The following is a 16205-nucleotide window of genomic DNA, read 5'->3' on the forward strand; positions in this document are numbered from 1 at the left end:
TTGGGGTATTTTTAATTTAATTTAATTTTTTATTGAAATATAGCTAACTTACAATGTTGTGTTAGCTTCTGGTGTACAGCAAGGTGATTCAGTTATACATATCCATATTCTTTTTCATATTTTTTTCCATTATATGTTATTACAAGATACCCCTGTGCTATATAGTAGGACCTTGTTTATCTATTTTATATATGGCAGTGTGTATCTGTTAATCCCATACTCCTAATTTATGCCACCCCGCCCTTTAACCCTTTGGTAACCATAAGTTTGTTTTCTATGTCTGTGAGTCTATTTTTGTTTCGTAGATCAGTTCATTTGTGTCATATTTTAGATTCCACACGTAAGTGATATCATATGATATTTGTCTTTCTGTCTGACTTACTTCACTTAGTGTGATAATCTCTAGTTCCATCCATGCTGCTGCAAATGGCATTATTTCATTCTTTTTTATGGCTGAGTAGTATTCCATTGTATATAGGTACCACATCTTTATCCATTCATCTGTCAATGGACATTTAGGTTGCTTCTGTATCTTGGCTATCGTAAATAGTGTGCAAAGAACGTTGGGGTGCATGTATCTTCTTGAATTAGTTTTCTCTGGATATATGCCCAGGAGTGGGATTGCTGGATTATATGGTAACACTATTTTTTAAAGAACCTCCATACTGTTTTCCGTAGTGGCTGCACCAGTTTATAATACATTCCCTCCAACAGCGTAGGAGGGGTCCCTTTTCGCCACACCCTCAAGGAAGGTTTTGTTTCCCACTTTGCTGATGAGGAAATCATGGTACCCGCAGTGGGGAATGAAATCAGGGGCCAGCTGGCTCCAGAGCATAGCGTTTATCCTGAACGGCTGCAGGACGTCCTCTCCCTGGCAGAAGTCTCTAGGAGGCAGCAAGAGGTGAGCTGAGAGCCGAGTGACCCAGAGCTCAGATGCCCCCAGCCACCGTCAGGAATTTGCTCCCCAAATGTGCACACCCAGGGGGCCCAGGCGGTCAGGCGGCTGAGCCTGCAGACCCCCACCCCTCCTCCACTTCTGTGATGTATCCCTGGTCCCAAGGTCATCCCCACACCTCCCGTCCCTATGGTTTGGGTGAATCGTGTCCCCAAAACTCATGTGTTGAAGTCCTAACTCCCAGTACTCACAATGTGACCTTATTTGGAAATAGAGTCTTTGCAGATATATTTAGTTAGGATGAATGGGGTGGACCCCTGATCCTATGACTGGTGTCCTTATAAAAAGGGGAAATTTGGACACAGAGACACACACAGGGAGACGCCATGTGAAGATGAAGGCGGAGATCAGGGTGATGTGTCTACAAGCCAAGGAACACCTAGGATGGCCTGGGAACCACCTGGAGATTCTCCTCACAGACCTCAGAAGGAACCAGCCCTGCCAGCACCCTGATCTTGGACTCCAGCCTGAGGGAGAATAGATTTCTGTGGTTTGAAGCCCCCAGAGTGTGGTGCTTTGTTAGGGCAGCCCTGGGAGATGATTCACCTGCAACCAATAAGGACTCTATGGGGCTTTCCCGGGACAGACCCCCCACCACCACCACCCCCCTCACCCCCAACCACCAACGTCCTCCACCTGCCTCTTATTTGTAGAAAAACTTTAGCCTCCTAGGCCTTCCCCGAGTTCCAAAGAATAAATTTAATCAGAGAAATGAGAAAATGCAGAAGCTAAGGAAAATAGTCAAGCAAGACAAAATAATAAGAGTTCAGCCATTAAACAAAGCCAAGGACCTTTAGTTCCTCCTCAAGGGCTATAGATAATATTCTGCGCCATGTCCTTTGAGCTGTTTTGCAGGTACGGAAACCCCACAGGTGGAAGAAGTTAACTGTATGCCGCCCAGTTACCTCACGACCAGCCAATCAGAAGAATGTCCACAAGGGACTTCCCTGGTGGTCCAGGGACTCTGTGCTTCAACTACAGGGGGCCCGGGTTCGATCTCTGACTGGGGAACTAAGATCCCACAAGTCGCACGGTGCAGCCGAAAAAAAAAAAAATAAAGAATAAAAGAAAAATGTCCAAGAGCTGATAACACGCCCCAGAATCCCCCTCCCTCACCCTGTCTTTAAAAACCTTTCCTGAAAGTCATCGGGAAGTTGGGACCTTTTGAGCACCAGCTGCCTGGACTCTTTGCTTGGCACCTGCAATAAACCCTGCAATTTCCTTCACCACAACCCGGTGTCAGTAAATTGGCTTTACTGCACGCAGGCAAATGGACCCGAGTTTGGTTCGGTAACACACGTTAACACAGGCTTAAACACCCCGAAGCCCAGTCATAAGACAGGAAATGAGACCCAGCAGGAGTCAGGGTGAGATGCACCCACGTTTATTGAACACCTGCTATGTACCAGGTGTCCTTCTGGGCACCTTGATCCCCAGAGCAGCCTGTGAGCTGAGTGATATGATTCCTGCCGTACAGATGAGGAAAGCGGGACCCACAGGACAGGGGACTTGCACACGGCGGAGCCTCTGAGCATCCAGCCTCAGCCCCCTTTTCCTGACTGGGGAGTTCTCGTCCTACTGATGGGGCCCCTGCCCCTGTCCCCTGAGGTCCTCCACGGGGTCCTTCTCGGCAGAGTTGTCCTCACTGGCTGCTTCTTTTCTCTGGCTCCGTATGGTGCTCTGCTCTAAATAAAAAAAATATATAACAACAACAATAACAAAATCATCATCATCACAGGAACAACAGCAATAATAATAATGACAGCAACAAGCATTGTTTCTTAAATGTTTCGGGTAGATGTGTTCGCCTAATACCACAGCCCTTTAAGGGGGTTACTATCATTGGCCCCACTTTGCAGGTGAGGAATCTAAGGCACAGAGAGGTTAAGGAACTTTCCCAGGGTCACACAGCTTGGGAGCAGTGGGTTTGGACCCAGGCAGTCTGTCTGGGGACCATACTTCCTCCTCTGCCTTTCAAGAGAATTATTCAGAAAGCATGAGACGCCCCTCATCCCCCCACACTGTGGTTCCCTGAGTCTGCTTCAGGCAGGTCCAGGTCAGATTCAGGGCCACCCTCCCACTCCCCAAGCAGCACTCCCTTCTCAGACCCGAGTTCTCAGCCGGCCTCTGGTATCTGGTCTCTTCACCTTGTCACAGGTGTTACGCCCCACCCCCAGTGCTCACCTGGGCGAGAAACCATGGGACAGCCGGGGACAGGGTGTTGTCCGTGAGCAGCCGAGTGTCATAACGCCCATAAACTCCACGCATCTTGGCTCTACAATCCTGCCAGGAGGGTTGGATCTGGTCAGGAAACAAAGGGGTGCCAGTGGGAAAGAAAGAAGTGGGATAAGAAGGCCGGTGCACAGGTAACTGCAGGGACCCCCACCTGCACCGGGAGTCTCCTGTTTCTTATTCCATATGATCTACTGCAGAGCGGTAAGTGGGCATTGTCATCCCATTTTACAGATGGGAAAACTGAGGCCCAGAGGCAAGGTAACACGTCCATAGTCACGCAGGAAGATTAGAGATCACACTGCCCCCTGACCAAAACAAAGTAGAGTTGAGTGAATGCACCAGAGCCCAGCCAATCTTCATTGACCCTCCTATGATGGTTTTAAAGCTCATCCACAAATTCTTTGACACTTCTCCCATCAGGAGCTGGACTATAATTCTCCTCCCCTTGAATATGGCCTTAATGACGCACTTCTAAGGAACAGAATGTGGCAGACAGGATGCTTAGTTTCTTCGGAGGTTAGGTCACAGAAGGTGACACAGTGTAATTCTCTGATGCTCACTCTTGGACCAGCTGCCATGGTGTGAGGAAGTCCACGCCCCGTGGAGAGGCCGTGGGCAGTTATTCAGGCTGCAGACCCCACTGCGGACCCAGACGGGATGGGCCTCACTGGGGTACAGCTCATGCAGTTGCCCAGGGCCCCCAGCTCAGAAGGACTCTGCCATCTTGGAATTCTTAATAATTATTGAACAAAGGGCCCACGTCTTCATTCTGCCCTGAACTCTGCGAATCACGTGGCCCATCCTGGACCCAGATGACAGCCATCATCTACCACACATGGGCGAGGAAGCCTTGGAAACAGCTCCAGCCCCAGCTACGGATTGGCTGAAAGACCCGAGGGAGGACGGCCCAGCTGAACCCACCAACCCTAGAGCCACAGAAGATAATCCCGGTAAACCACGAGGTGTGGCGCAGCACATTATAGATAACTCAGATGGCTTTTTCTAGATCCTAATCACATCAGGTGAGGGTAATAAGCGCTTTGTCTACCTCCGAAGTACAGCAGGCATCAGCCTGGAGATGCTTTTTGTTGTTGATTCATTTGTTTTTAAGCACCCAGGTGATGATGATGTACGTGGATGGTCCAGAGAGATGGTGTTTGGGAAATTCCCCGCCTCTGGTTCGGCGCCCAGGGGCAGATATTTAAAACAGTTCATTACAATGAGCCTTCAAAGTTCGAGAAACTGCAAAATGTTGCCAACAAAAACTGCTTCTATCAAGACAAAACCAACGACTCAGCCATAAAAAAGAACAAAATAATGCCATTTGCAGCAACATAGATGCAACTAGAGATTATTATACTAAGTGAAGTAAGTCAAGACAGAGAAAGACAACTACCATATGATATCACTTATATGTGGAATCTAAAATATGGCACAAATGAACTTATGTACAAAACAGAAACAGACTCACAGACAGAGACATCAGACTTGTGGTTGCCAAGGGGGAGGGTGGGAGGGAGAGGGATGGCCTAGGAGTTTGGGGTTAGTGGATGCAAACTATTACATATAGAATGGATAAACAACAAGGTCCTACTGTAGAGCACAGGGGACTATATCGGCTCTCCTGGGATAAACCATAATGGAAAAGAATATTTAAAAAAAGAATGTCGTATGTGTAAAACTGAGTCACTTTGCTGTACAGCAGAGATTGGCACAGCATTGTAAATCAACTAGACTTCAAAAAAAAAAAAAAGACAAAAACAACCTCCACTTCAGCCCCACCCCCCAAATAGGAGATGGGATGTCTGTGACCCACCTCCAGATCTCTCTCCAGGTCGTAGCTCTCCAGGGTCTGGAAGGCACTGGAATACACCTCCACCGCTTTGGCATGGAAGACCATCTCAATGGTCACAAAGTCTGAAAAAATTTTCTGTGGGGAGAGAAGCCCAGATCACATAAGTAACACTGTCAGAAGGACTGTCCTGGGGTCATATGGACGTGGACCAATTGTGGGGGGGGGGTGTGGGCGGGGGCTTAGTTGTCCTTGCGGGGCAGGTCCTAGGTGTGGAATTTCAATATATTATTTCTAATTAATTAATTTTTGTTGAAGAGATAATGCATTCCCATAGTTCCAAAGCTGCCTTGCACAGAGATTGTTCCAGAAATGTGTGAGGCCTTGTGGACTTTCTGAGGAGCATCCTTTTCTCAGCTCTGTCAACCTGGGCTCCTCCACTCAGCTTGCGCTTCTCTCATTCTGAGGTCAGGTTGATGGCTACAAACTTTCAGCCTCTGTCACCCACGGGCTGGAAGTGGGTCTTATGGGAAGGGGAGGGGATGCTACTAGCCCAGAAGCCCCACAACCTGATAAGCCAGCTTGTCAAAACATTATTAGTGATGGAGACGTTGGCTTCTCTTGATCAGATGGTTCAGCTTGGCTCAGTGAGCTTTCACAGAGCTCCTACTGCGTGTCCGGCTCCAGTGGGGGCTTCTACTGTGTGCTGGGCCCAGCACAAGCTCCTACTGTGTGCCAGACCTGAGGGGAAACTCCTGCTGTGTGTCAAGTCCAGCACAGGCTCCTACTGTGTGTCAGGCCCCTCCTACATGCTGGGCCCAGCACAAGCTCCCACTGTGTGTAGGGCCCAGCACAACCTCCCACTGTGTGCTGGGCTCAGCACAAACTCCTTCAACGTGGTCGGCCCCAGCAGGACACAGGCTTGCTGTTGGGGGAGGAGCCTGCAGTTTGGAAACACACCTCTTCCCGTCACGTGGGAAGCACCTGGAAGAGGCGGGCCAGAGGAAGCCGCTAGGCCACCTGGGAGAAGGAAGGGGCGAGGAGGCTGTAGACTGTGCTGGGAATCCCTGCCTCCTGCCTCCTCCCGTCCTGCCCCCGGGAGGCAGTGCTGGTGACAACAACAGGCCTCGTCCTGCCCTTTGCCGGCCTGTGGCCCCGAGGAAATGACGTATCCTCTCAAGCCTCAGTTTATTCGTCTGCACGGGAAGCACAGGAGTGGTCCCAGTTCACAAAGCCCTACGAGAGATTCAGTGAGCGCCGCGGCTCTCGACCTGCGGGCCCCTCATCAACACCAGCCTCACCTGGGAGCTTGTCAGAGATGCACATTCTTCGGCCCACCCAGGCCCACTGGATGGGACGCCAGGGTGGGCCCACCGTCTGCGTTTTAAGGAGCCCGCCAGGGCGTTTCTGACGCACGCTCAGGTGAGTGAACCGCTGCTTGAAAGCATGGCTTACATTCTTTTAAAGGAGCCAGAGAGTTATTTTGTAGATATTTCATTAGAATCGTGACCTAAAACTGATATAGTGGTAATGATTATTTCAAGTTTGGACTTGTATCTCTTTTAACATTTGGAGGTTTGGATAAGCGTCTCTTACAAATGAATTCCCCCAGTTTTAAAGGATGCCCATGTTAAATTGCATGCTTCTGTTGGCCCTCAACAGTGCAGAACCTTGTGTGCTCTCGCTGGCCTCGAAAACATCAGGTGCTTGATAATGGTCTGCTGGTGGTTTTAGGTTCTGCCTGCAATGTGGATGCTCGAGCAGTAATTAACCACTATTTCACTCGCTTCGTTCGTTCATTCTTTCATTTTCCCAATGTTTACTGAGTACCCACCGAGTGCCAGGCCCTAGACCTGGTGCCCAGGACCCAGGAGGGGACGTGGCAGGCAGGGGGTCTGCTCTGTGGCTTCGACATGCAGTATGGGAGGTGGCGTGGAGCAGTGAGTTCTCCCCTGCTCTCCACCATCACGGGGTCTGCGTGAACTCTCTCTCCCAAGGGTGTCAGCTCTGTGAGGACAGGGCCTTGCTTTGCTGGCTGTGGTGTCCTCAGCCTGAGGCATAGCGCCTGGCACATAGTAGGTGTGTATTCAACATCTGTGAGATTCACGAGTGAATTAAAGATACAATGAGTCCACCCCCTGGGATAACTGCCCCCAGAGGGAGCGGAGCAGAGAGTGTTAACAGTTGGTCGGACCAGGTCTGGGGGTCCACGTGAGTTTCTCTGAAGGACAGCAGGTGTGAACTCGATGCAGAGTAAGGGCAGAGCCCTCCTGGTAGAGGACACAGCCTGTGCAAAGGCCCTGAGGTATAAAAGGCTTTGGTGCACTCGAGCTTGGAGTGGTGTGTCCAAGACAAGGCTGGAGGGCGGGGCTGGGGCTTCGAAGCCTTGGGGAGGATTTCAGCCTTTCTCCTTGGAACGAGGGAAGCACAGGAGGTTGTTAAACCCAGGAGTGACAAATCAGAGCTGCCTTTTGTGAGATCCTTGGGGCTGCAGTTTGGAAAATGGACTAAAGTGGCAGGGGGGCAGGAGTGGGTGCAGGAGTCTGTGTGACCATCTTGCCCTTAAAGACCCTGCCTCCCTGAGGCCTCTTGTAAGAGCTGGAGTTCTGGGCCCGGGGCTCTGGGTGTGTCGGGGTGGAGAGAGCAAGGATTTGTGCCACTGGGGCTGTGCGGAGGAAAGGAGGAGGGTCCTGTGGATCCTGTGCGCAAAGGCAGGGGCTGGGGGGACAGACTCTGCCCAGTTCTCCTGGCAGGCGGGGAGCTTGGCCGGGTGCTGAGAACGCACGGCTGCCACTGCTGGCTTCCGGGCAGCACAGCTGAGCAAGACAGCTGCCCGAGCAGCCGGCCTCTACCCGCCGCGGCCAGGAGGAAGCCAGGATGAACTGTCCGGGGAGTCAGGGCCCTGAGAGCCGAGCAAGCACAAGCTCACACACACACACTGGCACAGGGAACACACATGCACGCACACACACACAGGTGCACACACACCGGAGCTCGCCCATGGGGCAGCCCAGAGTACTTCCGACAAGGGACCGACCACCCCTACCTGGAGGTTCAACTGCTCCTGGAATGCATCCACCGTCTCCTCCAGCTGGTGGGAGGTGCAGCTGGCATCCACCGAGGCCCTCTGCACGCTGGTCTCCGCCTGGCCCCGGAGATAGAAAGTGTCATGGGGGCTCCATTCTGGATCATTCTCTGTCCCTTTGCCCCACCCTTGGGCCAGCTGTCCTGCGTCGTGGGCGTCTCTTGCCAGTTTGGTTGTGGAAGGAATGGCCGAGTAGGACCACAGCGAAAGGGGCAGCTGCTGCTTGGACAGACTCTCGTGTTAACTGTGTGACCTCAGGCAAGTCACTGAACCCCTCTGAGCCTCAATGTGCTTGCCTGCAAACAGGGGATGGCTGTAAGGCCTGCTTTGCAGGATTGTTGCAAGAAGGAGAGTGGGCTCAGCTGAACAACTGCTATGACAGGTACTCCACATTCGCTGATGATTAATTCCCGCATGTGGAACAATTTTAGGTAATTAACTTACTGGTTGCTTTGATTGGCATCTATACGGCCTGACTCCACAGCAGGCCTGGCACGTGACGAAGCTGGATTTCAGAGCCAGGTGCCTGCAGAGCTGAGTTGGGGGTTGCCCCTCCGCTCTCTGTGTGGCCTTGGGCAAGTCACTTTCTCAGTTTCCGCATCTAGAAGTACCCACCTCCTGTGAGCAGTGAGTGGGTGACCCTGGCAAGGAAGCAGGCTGTGGAGGGGGGTGTCTCTCTGACTCGCCGAGTAGCATCGCTGATGGCACGGAACCCAGGTCTCCTGAGCCCCAGCCGATGGCTGGCTCTCCCGGAGCCTCTGACTCCCCTGTCCTAAGCCCAGGGCCCTGCACACACCCGCCCACGTAAAGCTCACCTAGCCGTTTTGTGAGGCCGTTCATTACCTGCGTGCGAGCCTGCCTTCCCCAGATAGACTTGTGACGCTCACCTGGGACTGAAACAGGTGCTGTTAGGGATTCAGGTTAGCCAGCAGCCCCTGTGGAGGGGGCACGGTGATGTAGGGCCCCGGCCTCACCGCCCCCAAGCCCCTGCCTCGGGAAGGATACGATGGTCTGTCTCTCTGAAGGGGACTTCTGCCTCAGTTTCTCCAGCCTTTCCAGTTGTTTGAGCTCGTTCCAGACGTGTTTGAATTTCTTGATCTCAGCTTACGGAAGGAGGAGGGTGGTTTCCTGGGGCCCCAGCCCCCCGCGTGGCCCACGCCGCAGTGCCGTGCCCTTGCTCACCTGGGTCTGCTTTATCTGCATCCCGTAGAGCTTCAGAGGGTTGACCACCTTGGTCTCCAGCCTCTCGACCTGGGGGCACGTGGACATACAGAGTCCGAGCAGGTGGAACCAGGGAGATGGTGGGGGGCTACACGGCCCCTGGCCTGCATTTACAGGGCGCTGTCTGCATGTCCGGAGCTGCACGGTGGGCCCTCCTCCCACCTTGGGGTTGCGAGTGCGGGCGACACATTTCATCTCGCTGAGCCTTGTTTCCTGGCCTGTAAAATGGGTATAAGGAGTGTACCCGCCCAGGGTTTTTTTTTTTTTTTTAATAAATTTATTTATTTATTTTTGGCTGTGTTGGGTCTTCGTTTCTGTGCGAGGGCTTTCTCCAGTTGCGGCGAGCGGGGGCCACTCCTCATCGCGGTGCGCGGGCCTCTCACTATCGTGGCCTCTTCTGTTGCGGAGCACAGGCTCTAGAGCGCAGGCTCAGTAGTTGTGGCGTGCGGGCTTAGTTGCTCCACGGCATGTGGGATCCTCCCAGGCCAGGGCTCGAACCCGTGTCCCCTGCATTGGCAGGCAGATTCCCAACCACTGCGCCACCAGGGAAGCCCCCACCCAGGGTTTTTTAATAACTGGATGGGACCCAACGCTATTTCATTTCTCCAGACTGCCTTAAGCTCTCACCAGGGACGCTGACAGATCCACCTGGAACACAGACTAGCAGGGAATTCAGAGCTGACTGCGCTGTGCAGCCCCCAGGGACATGGCAGGGTCAGCGAGGGGGACACCTCACGCCCCTGAGTCAGTGCTTGTGTGCCAAGCCTAACACTAGACACGAGGATAAACAATGTCAGTACTGGTAACAATGGTCACAGTTAAAGCTAGTGTGGACTAAGCGCTTACCCTGTGGGTGTCACAGTAGAACAGGTGTAGGAGTCCCCCCAGGGGCTCCTTAAAACCCTCATCCCCAGGCACCACCCCAGAGGTTCTGACTCAGCAGGTCCAGGGTGCAGCCCAAGAATCTGCATTTTTCTAACAGGTTCCCAGGTGAGGCTGGTGCCTGGAGGATGGGGTCCCCTGAGAGTCTGGTTTGCCCGATGGGCCAGGGGAGCCGGAGTCCCCACCCAGCCCCTTCCTGCTCCTCCATTATGGCTTATGGCTCTTGTGAACGCAAACCTAAAGAAGAAATAATTTTCCCAAGTGCCGAAAGCGAAAGGGACTTTTCCCTTTCCGTACCGTATTCCTTTGAGAAAACTTGCGGTTGTAAATCCTTTCTCTGTCCCTTTGAGATGGATATAAAGCTCTTGGCTGGTTTTACAAGCAGGAAAGGCCAGTCATCTCTGAACTGTAAACTTCGGGAGGCCAGTGTCTGCAGGGAGTTTGCCTGGTGCCCGGCTCCCGGCTGTACCTACCTGCTTGTCAGAGAGATGTGAGGTTTTAGTTTTCTTTGGATAAAGATGATCAGCCAGCCCAGGTGGCCCCCCCAGTCGCCAGGTGGAATTAGGAAGTCCTGTGTGACAAAGGGTGCTGTCCCCTTCCCTGTCCTCAGGGGGAGTGAGGTTTCTCTGTCTTTGCCATCACTTATTCAATCGCCTGTGACGTGCATTACCTTCTGGCTTAACGCTTATTCAGTAGAAAAGCTGTTTCATTCTTTTCTACCATCGCAGAGAGGATTTTTCTGGGCTGGCTGGAGTTTTGTTTTATTTTATTTTTATTATTATTTTTTTTATCCCAAACTCCTAACCCTTCCCTCCCCAATGCTCCCTCCCCCTTGGCAACCACAAGTCTGTGCTCTGTGTCTGTGAGTCTCTTTCTGTTTCGTAGATAAGTTCATTTGTGCCATATTTTAGATTCCACGTGGAAGTGATATCATATGGTATTTGTCTTTCTCTGTCTGACTTACTTCACTTAGTATGATAATCTCTAGGTCCGTCCATGTTGCTGCAAATGGCATTATCTCCTTCTATTTTATGGCTGAGTAGTATTCCATCGTATATCCGCCACATGGGGATTTTTACTTTTAATTCTTTCCCTAACCCCCTGCAGCCTCCTTGCCCTCTGCAAGCCTCCAGGCTCTCAGTCCTGTAAACTGAGGTGTGACCCTGGGGAGGGAGTGATGTGAGTGTCCTCACTCTGGGGACACCTTTGGAGGAGATGCGTCCGCTGATGGTGGACCCTGCCGGGCGGCTCCAACCCTCAGATCTCCCCGGGAAATGGGTCCGCCGGGGCCACTCGCTCACCTTGGCCTGCCGGTAATCCTGCACTTTGGCCAGGTCCTCGGCGAAGTTCCTCAGGGCGGCCCGCACCTCCGGGTTCTCCGTGTCGGCGAAGTCGATGAGCGTCTTGACCAGTGGGTCGGCCTTGTCACGCAGCCGGGCTGTCTTGCGGGTGTAGGCGGCCGGCAGCGAGCAGAACTGGCCGAAGTGCTTCTCGGCGTTGGTCACCGTGTCCTCCATCACCCGCACCTGCTGTCCCTGGGGAGGTGGGGGCCTGAGGAGCCGTGCTGGGCAGGGACACCCGGCCAGGTCACGACAGCGAAGCAGGGGTCACCCACCCACCGCCCTCCTCCTAGGTGGCAAACCCAGGCCAGGCGTCCGGTCCCCAGGATAATGCCCGGAGTCCCTGGGTCAGGCCGTCAAGGCAGATGCGGGAGACCAGCGGGGTCACAGGGCTGGTCAGCGGCCGGGCAGGAGTGCAGACGTGGGCTTGGCTCCTAACCTGGCCTTTCCCACCCTGGGGCCCTTTACAGGGGCTTTATCTTCCCAGCAGAGTCGGTCTGTATTCCAACCATGCTGAGCTGCAAGGACCTCTTCTCTCTGAAATCCCCAGATTCTATCTTTTCCCCGAGTTGTTGAAATTCTCTCCCTTCTCTACATCGTAAAGTTTTATTAATAAACTTTTTTGGGGGGTGGGGGGACCAGTTTTAGGTTTACAGAAAAACTGAGTGGAAAGTACACAGGGTTCCTACATACCCCCTCCCCGGCACGCAGGGTTTCCCTATTATCAACAGCTTCCCTTTGGTGCCCGACCTTTGTTACAAAAGGTGAACCAATAGTGACACATTCTTATTAACTAAAGTCCCTCGTTTACATGAGGGTTCCCTCTTGGTGTCCTACATTCCGTGGATTTTGACAAGTGCTCAGTGCCCTGCCTCCACCATCACAATGTCGTAGAGAAGTCTCACTGCCCTAAAGACCCCATGCTCCGCCCGTGGGTCCCTCCTCCCTCCCCCAGCCCTGAACCTTTAGTTTGTCCTCCTGGCATGCCATTTTTTTTTTTTTTAACATCTTTATTGAAGTATAATTGCCTTACAATGGTGTGTTAGCTTCTGATTTATAACAAAGTGAATCAGTTATACATATACAATATGTTCCCATTTCTCTTCCCTCTTGCATCTCCCTCCCTCCCACCCTCCCCATCCCACCCCTCTAGGTGGTCACAAAGCACCGAGCTGATCTCCCTGTGCTATGCGGCTGCTTCCCACTAGTGGCATGACATTTATCACCATGTATCGCTTCCTGTTGTGCTTGGTTTCTGTCACCCTCTGCATCTTTCTGGGTCGGGGTGGGGGGAGCTTGCTGACTCATCTTTATGTGCCGCTAGCCTGGGGCCTGCCCATCGCAGGTGTTCCATGAAAAAATACAGAGTGAGTGAAGGACCTGCTGGATTTCATCTTCCCGAGACAGTAAAGTGGGCACAGCCTCAGACAGTCGCCTCCCTCTCGCCCCACTGCACCCTCTCCTCACCCCTCGTCCCACCCAGGTGGTCACTGCCCCGTCCTCTCTCTGTATGACCAAAGCCCCCAACCTGTGCAGCCCTGTAATCACATCTCTAAAGCTGGAAGCTGGGAGGAGGGCCCTTTGTCCTCCTAACAAACCCTAACTGGTGCAGCCCTTTACAGTTTGCCGTGCGCATCATGTGTATTACGTGCAAACAAGGTAAACGGAGACCAGAGAGGTGAAACATCTTGCTCCAGGTCACACAGCCGGCCGCAGTGCCTGCCCCTCCACATGGGGTCCTTGGACCCCCTCAGTCAGAATCGCCTGGGACACAAGTTAAGCCTGCAGAATCCCAGCCCACTCTCCGCCAGACTCCCCGTGAGCGAGGTCCAGGGAGCTGCATTTTTAAAGAAGCCCATCAGGTGGTCCAGGGGCACCCTCGAGTTTGTGAGCCCCAGAGGAGCCAGGCGTGGAAACAACTGGGTAAGGGGCGAGTTGAGAAGGCAGTGGTAGATTCAGGCTGCAGGCAGTGGGGTCGGGGATAATTCCACAGAGGGGGTGATGCCTGATGGGGTTTTGAGGTATGAAGAGGGGTTTCCCAGGTAGAGATGAGTGAGGGAATCTGGGGTGGCCCCTGTGAATTTAGCTACCCCAGGGCTGTGGGCAAAAATGCTGGAGAAGCAGACAGAGGCCAGATTGGGGAAGCCTCCATGGTCCCTAGACCTCCAGGTGGGCGTGGTGTGGGCGTCAGAGCATCCTTACCACTGCCGCCCCCGCCCAGCAGTCCAGGCGGCCCCATCTGTCTTGGTGCGTCTGGCCCCGAAAACTCGGCCGCCCCCTCCCTCCCAACCCAGGCCAGCGTGGGGCTGCTCACCTGGAGACAACGATGTTCATTGTGACTGGAGACGGCAGCTGTCCTGGTCCTGGGGAATAAGGACAGGGCCCCAGGGGTCCCGCAGGCCTGGGAGAGGCCACACAGGGCTGCGTGCAGCTGCATGGTCCTGGCTCAAGGGACTCTGCCACCTGGTTACCGGGTGACGTGGCCACCCGCAGTCACCCTGGGAGGAGCCTCCGCTGGTCGCTAAGGCAACCTCTCCCCCGGCCAGCCTCCCCGAGCGGATTAGGAGCCTCAACCAGCCTTGCGCTGGCCCAGGTGGGGTCGCCGAGAGGCTCCCTCCCACCCTCCCGGTGAAGATGGAGGTTCTTGTGGACCTGGCAGCGCTGGGGTTCCCCAGGAGGTGCGGGGACCGGACTTAGGGCTGCTGGCCCTGCGCCCAGCTGTGCTTGTGGGTCGTATTGCTGGGGCTTCTCCTCCCATGAGAAGGCCACCCGGCCTTCCCCAGGCTCCTAGGAGACTTGGCTACTCAGGAGGGGTGTGCGGAAAAGCACAGTGAATCGCTGCTCGTCGCTGAATCGAGGGGACAGGGCACCAGCCCACAGGGACAACTTAAACGTGTTAATCATCATTTTACTGGTCTTTTCCCCCTTATTATAAACACTGTCTGCTCATTGTAAGAAAAGCAAGAAAACAAAGGTAACACAAAAAGAAGAAAATAGGACAGCACATACAAAATTGTGCTAACTGAAGTACGGTACATTTTGCTAACTGGAAGATGTGTGCAATTCAGTGCCTCTACATTTTACCTAAAGAAAAGAAATATGCAACTAACAACCACAACAGTAAGAGATTGGGTGGGAAGAGGGGAAGGTAGAAAAGCAGAATGTTGGTACCTGTTGCCGTGGAGGACCTGCTGCACAAGTCTGTTCACTTTGTATATGTCTGAAGGTCTGCTTTGTTTGTTTGTTTGTTTGTTTAATTAATTAATTAATTTACTTTATTTTTGGCTGCATTGGGTCTTCGTTGCTGCGCATGGGCTCTCTCTAGTTGCGGCGAGCGGGGGCCACTCTTCGTTGCGGTGCGCGGGCTTCTCATTGTGGTGGCTTCTCTTTGTTACGAGGCACGGGCTCTAGGCGCACAGGCTTCAGTAGTTGCAGCATGCAGGCTCAGTAGTTGTGGCTCGTGGGCTCTAGAGCGCAGGCTCAGTAGTTGTGGCGCACGGGCTTAGTTGCTCCGTGGCATGTGGGATCTTCCCGGACCAGGGCTGGAACCCGTGTGCCCTGCATTGGCAGGCGGATTCCCAACCACTGCGCCACCAGGGAAGCCCTGAAGGTCTTTATAACGAAGAGTGTTTTTTTTTTTTTTAAGTGTATATGAAAGCGAGGACTTTATTATTTATTTTTATTGAAATATAGTTGATTTACAATGTTGTGTTAGTCTCTGGTGTACAGCATGGTGATATATATATATATATATACACACACACACACACTCTTTTTCAGATTCTTTTCCATTATAGTTTATTACAAGATATTGAATATAGTTCCCTGTGCTATACAGTAGGTCCTTGTTAGTTATCTCTTTTATATATAGGAGTGTGTCTGTTAATCCCATACTCCTAATTTATCCCTCCCCTCCTTTCCCCTTTGGTAACCATAAGTTTGTTTTCTGTGCCTGTGGGTCTGTTTCTGTTTTGTGAATAAGTTCCTTTGTATCATTTTTTTAGATTCCACATATAAGTGATATCATATGATATTTTCCTTTTCTCTGTTTGACTTACTTCACTTAGTATGATAATCTCTAGGTCCATCCATGTTGCTGCAAATGGCATTATTTCATTTTTTTAATGGCTGAGTAGTATTCCGTTCTGTAAGTGTGTATATATGTATATATACACCACATCCTCTTCATCCATTCCTCTGTTGATGGACATTTAGGTTGTTTCCATGTCTTGGCTATTGTAAATAGTGCTTCTATGAACATAGGGATGCATGTATCTTTTCAAATTATAGTTTTCTCCGGATATATGCCCAGGAGTGGGATTGCTGGATCCTATGGTAGGTCTATTTTCAGTTTTTTAAGGAACCTCCATACTGTTCTCCATAGTGGCTGCACCAACTTACATTCTCACCAGCAGTGTAGGAGGGTTCCCTTTTCTCCACACCCTGAAAGCGATGACTTTAGAGTCAGCTAAACACAGGTTCAAATCCCAGCCCCCAGCCCTGCTGTGTGACCTTGGGCAAATCACCTGACCTCTCTGGGCAGCAGTCTTCTCCCTGGTAAAATGGGACCGTGGCCCTCTTTCCTTGCCTTGTTGTTAGGAGAAATAAGTCCGTGGTGCATCAGTAAAGAGAGGCAGGGCAGCCCCCAGGGCAATTCCTGGCCTGTCTGCCCACAGTGGTGACAGCTCTGGGGTG

General features: G+C 52.3%; 1 protein-coding gene across 1 annotated transcript; it reads right to left on the reverse strand.

The window, feature by feature from the left end:
* Positions 1 to 1728: 1728 nt before the first annotated feature.
* Positions 1729 to 13955, reverse strand: CIBAR2 (CBY1 interacting BAR domain containing 2). The gene is made up of 8 exons (XM_082437116.1): positions 13825 to 13955; positions 11472 to 11705; positions 9225 to 9318; positions 8998 to 9170; positions 8029 to 8301; positions 5007 to 5120; positions 3127 to 3238; positions 1729 to 2640 (listed from the first exon to the last, which is right to left on the reverse strand). The coding sequence occupies exons 1-8, from the start codon at positions 13945 to 13947 to the stop codon at positions 2531 to 2533; spliced, it is 1233 nt and encodes a 410-aa protein (XP_082293242.1). The 5' UTR covers positions 13948 to 13955; the 3' UTR covers positions 1729 to 2530.
* Between the last annotated feature and the right edge of the window lie 2250 nt (positions 13956 to 16205).

The sequence above is a fragment of the Balaenoptera physalus genome (assembly GCF_965194825.1).
Source record: "Balaenoptera physalus genome assembly, chromosome: 19".
Taxonomy (NCBI): Eukaryota; Metazoa; Chordata; class Mammalia; order Artiodactyla; family Balaenopteridae; genus Balaenoptera; species Balaenoptera physalus.

Coding starts and splice junctions, on each gene's coding strand:
- CIBAR2 (XM_082437116.1), bottom strand. CDS start 13,947: ATGCAGCTGCACGCAGCCCTGTGTGGCCTCTCCCAGGCCTGCGGGACC. Junction 9,319..11,471: donor AGGATTACCGGCAGGCCAAG/GTGAGCGAGTGG, acceptor ACGTGCCCCCAG/GTCGAGAGGCTGGAGACCAA. Junction 2,641..3,126: donor CGCCCAGGTGAGCACTGGGG/GTGGGGCGTAAC, acceptor TTTTTTATTTAG/AGCAGAGCACCATACGGAGC.